The sequence below is a fragment of the Alexandromys fortis genome, unplaced genomic scaffold, assembly GCF_014885135.2.
Source record: "Alexandromys fortis isolate MF-2015 unplaced genomic scaffold, M_Fortis_MF-2015_v1.1 scaffold_216, whole genome shotgun sequence".
In the NCBI taxonomy this organism is placed as follows: domain Eukaryota; kingdom Metazoa; phylum Chordata; class Mammalia; order Rodentia; family Cricetidae; genus Alexandromys; species Alexandromys fortis.
This window is the reverse complement of record NW_026068089.1, coordinates 989,093-995,718: the sequence shown is the minus strand read 5'-3', so window position 1 is coordinate 995,718 and position 6,626 is coordinate 989,093. Positions and strand designations below refer to the sequence as shown.

General features: G+C 42.4%; 1 protein-coding gene across 4 annotated transcripts in view; it reads right to left on the bottom strand.

Moving 5' to 3' along the window:
• Dip2b (disco interacting protein 2 homolog B) overlaps positions 1-6,626 on the bottom strand; it is a 192,750-nt gene that overhangs the window by 50,352 nt on the left and 135,772 nt on the right. For 3 of the 4 annotated variants that reach the window (XR_007588789.1, XM_050122406.1, XM_050122408.1), the window contains one exon: positions 2,498-2,578. The exons of the other annotated variant lie outside the window; for it this stretch is intronic. Coding sequence is in view for 2 of the 3 variants with exons in the window: in XM_050122406.1 (XP_049978363.1) it covers positions 2,498-2,578 (81 nt within the window). In the remaining variant the exon portion in view is untranslated. The remainder of the gene's footprint in view (positions 1-2,497; positions 2,579-6,626) is intronic. 4 annotated transcript variants of the gene reach the window in all.

Genomic DNA, 6,626 nt, shown 5'->3' with positions numbered 1-6,626 from the left:
TGTGTGTGTGTGTGTGTGTATATATATATATAATGTGTAGCCCAGACTGTGGCCTTGAACTCGTGATCCTCCTACCTCCGCCTCCTTCAGCAAATCCTTATTCATTTATTTATATTCCCCCAAGACAGGGTCTCACTGTATAGTCATGGCTGTCCTGTAAATCACTAGATGGATCAGGCTGGCCTCAAACTCACTGAAATCTGCCTACCTCTGCCATCTGAATGCTGGGATTAAAGGCATGTAGGATTGAATGTGGATTAAATCCACCTCAATTGGATTTTTTTTAAAAGAAACCCTCTGGAATCAGTGAGAAAGTGGCATTTTTGAGCCAATGAAGTCTGTTTAAAAGTCACACCATTTCTCTTGTGTGTGCATGTGTGGGTGGGCACAGGCATGCTCATGGAGTCAGAGAACAACTCAAAGGCGCCAGGTCTCTCCTCCACCATGTGTGTCCTTGATGTGGGACAATGGATTTAACCTGTAAAGATATGTTTCTTGTACTTGTTTAAAAAAATGCTGATTGGCCAGTAGCCAGACAGGAAGTATAGGTCCGGCAATGAGAACAGGAGAACTCTGGGAAGAGGAAAGCTCAGTCTGCAGTTGTCACCCAGACACAGAGGAAGCAAGATGAGAATGCCTTGCTGATGAAAGGTACCAAGCCACGTGGCTGACACAGACAAGAATAGGTTAATGTAGGATGTAAGAATTAGTTAATAAGAAGCCTGAGCTACTAGGCCAACTAGTTTATGATTAATGTAGATCTCTGTGTGTTTATTTGGGACCAAATGGCTGTGGGACCTGGAGGGACAGAAACTTCTGTCAATATGTCCTAGGGATTGAACTCAAGTCATCAGGTTTAGCTGAGCCACTAGTTAGCACGCACTGAGGTCTTACAGTCTGTGATGAACTCATTTATATTCTTAGAGGGGAATTTCACAGGGAAGAAACTACAACCATGTGTCATTTACTTTTCTAGCCATGGGTATATGGGTTAGTTCATGTTCACTGACTACTGGAATTAGAGGAAAGTCAAACAATTTTAATCTGTAAAAGGTTGCGTCGAGCATGGAAGGGTGCCACTGTTTCCATCAGGCAAGAGCAGGAGTAGATGGAGAAAAAGGCCCAAGACTGCCGCAGGTCTTCTTCCCAGGACAACAGAGCAGCATTACTGTGGGAACATTCCATGGCCTCCCTCCTAGTTAGTCTGAAGGCTTGGACTATTGACATGTACTCAATGAGCCAGTATTATCTCCATGTGGATGTCACTCATTAACACAGTGCACAGTGCAGTGGCCCAGAGTGACTGGGCTACAACAGAAGGCAGACTCTCTATGCATATGAAGCTTTGGTCCACCTACAATGCTAGTGGGGAGCCAGTCACTTCCAACTGTGTTAAGAGCTGGTGGCAGTCAGAGAAGAGGGGCTAGAGATTAGGCTGGTGGTTAGGAATACACTGGCCTTATGAAGGAGCTGAGTGTGGTTTCCAGCATCCATGTCATGTGGCTCACAAGTTCTGTAACTCCAACTCCATGGCATTCAACTCCTCTATGCAAGTACACACATGTACAATTAAATAATAAAAACAATCTTAAAATAGAGATGCCTGTTTCTCCAAATCTTTTCCAGTGAGGTTGTTCAGCTGGCACAGCTTTCTGGCAGCTAGGTCAGGGTTTAGGGGTCATCCTAGAGAGCAGGACTACAGTCTGTCTGTTTCAGAGATGGCTGAAGCTCCGTCCCAGACCCCAACAGCAGTGTCGCAAGCTACAGAGCTGGGCATCTGAGACTATTCTGGTGCTGGCAGGATGTCAGGACAGCTGAGGTTACACTCAGTGTATACAGTTTCTAAGAGGGCGACTCGGCACCCAAATCCCAGGTGGAAGGAGAAGCAAAAGTCAATTCTACACGCTCTCAGAGGAGCTGAGCAGCTGAGAGCAGGAGAGCTCATAAGATAGTGACCACCCACCACTTCCCGTGGTCTGGCCCTCTGCCATCCTCATGGATTCCTTGGGCTCATCATGTACCCTTTGAGAAAGACTTCGGGTCCTAGTCAGCTCTAGAACCAGTACCTGTAAATACCATTTACCAAGTAACAAATTATTCATTCTCTCTCTCTCTGGTTTTTCAAGACATGGTTTCCTATGTAGCCCTAGCTGTCCTGGAACCCACTTTGTAGACGAGGCTGGCCTCAAGCTCAGAGACCCTCCTGCCTCTCCTCCCGAGTGCTGGGACAAAAAGTGGACACTGTCCAGTTCCTATGACAGCCTTAAGCCATCTTCTAAATAGAACTCAAGTGCCTGGTGTGGTGGCGGAGGCAGGGTCTCTGCAAGCCGGCCAGGACCATGGAGCAAGACCGGCTGAAGACAGGAGAGGGACGACTTGTGACTGCTGATAAGAGGTACTGTGGCATCTTCAGTTACACAGAATTGTGCAGTTCTGTGAATTAAGGTTCAAATGTTTAGATCGTATGTAGCAAAATCAACAGGAAACCGTCACCTACAGGTCCTACAAAGCCGAGCAGTCCCGACCGGATGAAGGGCACATCTCCCACAGGAGAGCCTGAAGAGGCCACAGGAATCACCTAAAAGACAAAAGGAAAGGGTGAAAAGCTTGGTAAGTTTTTCTGAAAATTCACCGGATTTTTAAAAAAGTCTTACAAAAGAAAAGCTGCAAGTAACACATGCTAACTGAACAGGGCATGGTTAGTGCACGCCTTTAATAATCCCTGCATCAGGAGACAGAGGGATGGGTCTCAGTGAGCAATCTTCAGGCTGCCAAGGCTGCATAATAAGACCCCCCATCTCTAAAAACAAAGAACACCCCCAGTGTGTGTGTGTTGTGTGTACACCATGATTATTAGAAGCCAAATTCTGCAACAAATCCAGGACTCTCAACCATTTCAATGTTTGTTATTCTCCCCTGTACTTATAAAAAGATAAATGTACATACATGTTTTACTACCTTATTATTTTTTATGTCTGTGCTCATACCCACTTGCCACTGCACACATGTGTGTCAGAGGATAACTGTGGCGAGTGAAGTCTCTCCTTTCACCACGTGGACTGTGGGCATAACACATCAGGCTGTATGTGAAATACCTTAACAAATGTGTCACCTCACAAGCACACAAGATACACAGATTGACATAACAACCAAATATGTCAAAACAGGGGCTGCAGGGTTGGGGAGACAGTTCAGTGGGTAAAGTACATGCTGTACAAACATGAGGACCACAGCTCTGATCTCAGTGCCCATGGAGGAAGTTGGGGGAGGGTGTAAACTGCAGAAGCTAGAGGTTTCCTGGTCAGCTACTAAAACCTAAATGACAAACATAAACAAGGTAAAGTATGGCACAGGAGGACACCCCATGTGAACTGTTTCACATGTACACGTACATATACAGAGCATGTGAACACACACACACATGCTATGGGACAAAGATCTTGTACCCTGAAAAGATTTGTTACATGTATTTTAATAAAACGCTGATTGGCCAGTAGCTAGGCAGGAAGTATAGGTGGGACGAGAACAGGAGAATTCTGGGAAGAGAAAAGGCTGAGTCTCCAGTCGTCACCCAGATGAGGAAGAAACAAGATGAGAATACTTCACCCATAAAAGGTACCAAGCCACATGGCAAACAGACAAGAATTATGGGTTAATGTAAGATGTAAGAATTAGTTAATAAGAAATCCTGAGCTAACAGGCCAACCAGTAGATGATGTGTTTCTCTGGGACTGAACGCCTGTGGGACCTTGGCAGAACAGAAACCCCAGTCAACAAATGGCGCTAACGTGGACAACTGAATCCACTTAAAACCTGAGAGAGCTTGGGAAGTAATTCTAGGCACAAAAGAACAGAGATAAGCACAGCTTCTTGGTAGCAGCATTTACTCATGTGGGCTCTGTTTGCTATAGGCAAGTATGTCTCATTTAAGTGAGGCTTCCTGACTCAATTTTAGCTGCAAAAACCTTGCAAATCTTTTAAGAGGCCCTGCCGCCAAACACGTAGTGTTTATGAGTAGCCAACAGCATACTTCTTGGTGGTGGCAGGGACCTTGAAACTCCACAGAATTGTGGCAATAAATATGGCTCTGACCAGTACCTCCATCATGATGCCAGACTCTCAGAAAGCTAAGGAATGGGGTGGATACAGCTGTCAAAGCCATGGCTTTAATTTTAGCCATATTGCTTAGCAAATTAAAGACTCATGTGGTCAGAAAAAGAGATATATATAGTAAAGATAGATTCAAAATAAAAAAAATTTAAATGATTTACAGTGTGTTTAAAAATATATGTAAGCTTGGAAGAGAAAAGAAAAAGGATAAAGTCTTTAAAAAAAAAGAGAGTAGTTGGGTGTGGCACACACCTTTAATCCCAGCAGTTCAAGGACAACCTGGTCTACAGAGTGAATGCCAGGACAGACAAAGATATACAGAGAAACCTCCAAAAAATTTTTTTAAATAAATAAATAAAATAAAAATAAAGCCACGTAAAGATGGAAAATACACAGTCTGGATACTGTATGTTATTGTATTGTTTTTTTAAATTTATTAAAGATTTCTGTCTCTTATTGTGTTGTTTTTGAATGGTTTGATGACTAAGGAAGAAACAACAGCTACTAAAAGATATTTGATTATAAATGCTGCTGGATTACTCCAAGATAGGTATTTTGAAAATACCTTGACTTAAAAACTGAAATCAAAAGATATGTTACTTTAGAGAAGAGGTTTTGCTTTTGTTTCCACAGGAAATAAGAGGCTGTGTGTTAAGAAAAATCAGGTTTGATCAAGGAAGAATCCCCCTGAGAAATCTCTGGTAGGAGTGGATGGCCCAGATGTCTGAGTTCTAGTCTAGAACAGATTCAAGACTGCTGGCTGAGATGACAAAGCCTCACAGAGTATTCCAGTCGAGACTTGATCATAATTCTAAATTTTTTTAGGTGCCCATAAGATTATCAGCGCCCCAATCAGTAGGAAGTAGCCTAGAAATTATATCCACATTACCAAAAAAAAAAAAAAAAAAAAAAAGATTATGGATGTTTTTCTTTGTTTAGAGTGTTGGTTACAAGTTGTTATGGATAATGGTCAGGAAGAAAGTTAAACAAGGGAGATCAGATTCAGAGTTCTTATTTAAAAATTGGGGGGGGGGGGAATTGCTGTGGGAAAATGGTCTTGTACCCTGTAAAGATGTTACTTGAATTTTAATAAAACGCGGACTGGCCCATAGCCAGGCAGGAAGTATAGGTGGGGCAATGAGAACAGGAGAATTCTGGGAAGAGGAAAGGCTCAGTTTGCAGTCGTCACCCAGATGAGGAGGAAGCAAGATGAGAATGCTTCACTGATAAAAGATACCAAGCCACCATGGCTAACACAGACAAAATTATGGGTTAATGTAAGATGTAAGAATTAGTTAATAAGAAGCCTGAGCTAATAGGCCAACCGGTTTATAATTAATGTAGGCCTCTGTGTGTTTCTTTGAGACTGAACAGCTGCGGGACCAGGTGAGACAAAAACCTCAGTCAACACAAAGACATGGGTATGTACACACAGAAAGACATATAACATATACACAAATAAAAAAAACTATTAAAAAATAAAAAGGATATATATGTATGTATGTATTACTAATAGAACTATCATAATATACCTGAGATAAATATTCCCATCTGGTAGTAATTCATCTAGCCCATGGTGTAGGACAGTTGTATAATAGAGCATTTCATAGGAATAAGACAGCAAATCTTTGGGAGTCAGTTTACTGCTAAAGTAGACTTTGGTCAAGTCGTGATAGCACTGAGCCTCAAGTTCTTCTCAGCTAGAAAAGAATGCTCTCAGAGCCTCCTCTGAGCTTGTGTAAAGATAAAGTAGTACACACAGATTTACAGAAACATGTATAGTGCCTGACACAGGGCACTATACATAATTAATTTTTATTTTACAAGACAGGTTTCTGTGTACAGTCCTTGGTTGTCCTAGACCTTGTTCTATAGACCAGGCTGGCCTCGAATTCACAAAGATCTACCTACCTCTGCCTCCTGAGTGCTGGGATTAAAGGTATGCGCCAACCTCTGCCCAGCTCCCAGGGCCAGTTTTTTTTTAATGACTATCTTTTTTTTTAAAAAAAAGATTTATTTGTTAATTTATTTACTTTTTTATTTCTTAATTTATTATGTATACAGTGTTCTGTCTGCATATATGCCTGCAGGATAGAAGAGGGCACCAGATTTCATTACAGATGGTTGTGAGCCACCATGTGGTTGTTGGGAATTGAACTCAGAACCTCTGGAAGAGCAGCCAGTGTTCTTAACCCGTGAGTTATCTCTCCAGCCCACCCAGGGCCAGTTTTAAGGACACACTGGTTTGGGTGCAGTACATGCACAGGTGAAGGACGCACTGGTTAGGGTGTGGTCTGCACAGATGATCTGATAGCTCACTAAGTCAAACAGCTTTGATGAATACTATCATATATTTACATAATTTGTGTAAAAGCTATGAGTCTTCAACTGTAATAGTTTTCCACACAACTGCTATTTCAACACCGACTCCACCAATGTCACACAGAAGGGCTGTCACACTGAATGTCCATTTTCCCCATGTTACAGCTAACACTATGTTAATCTCATGGGGGGGG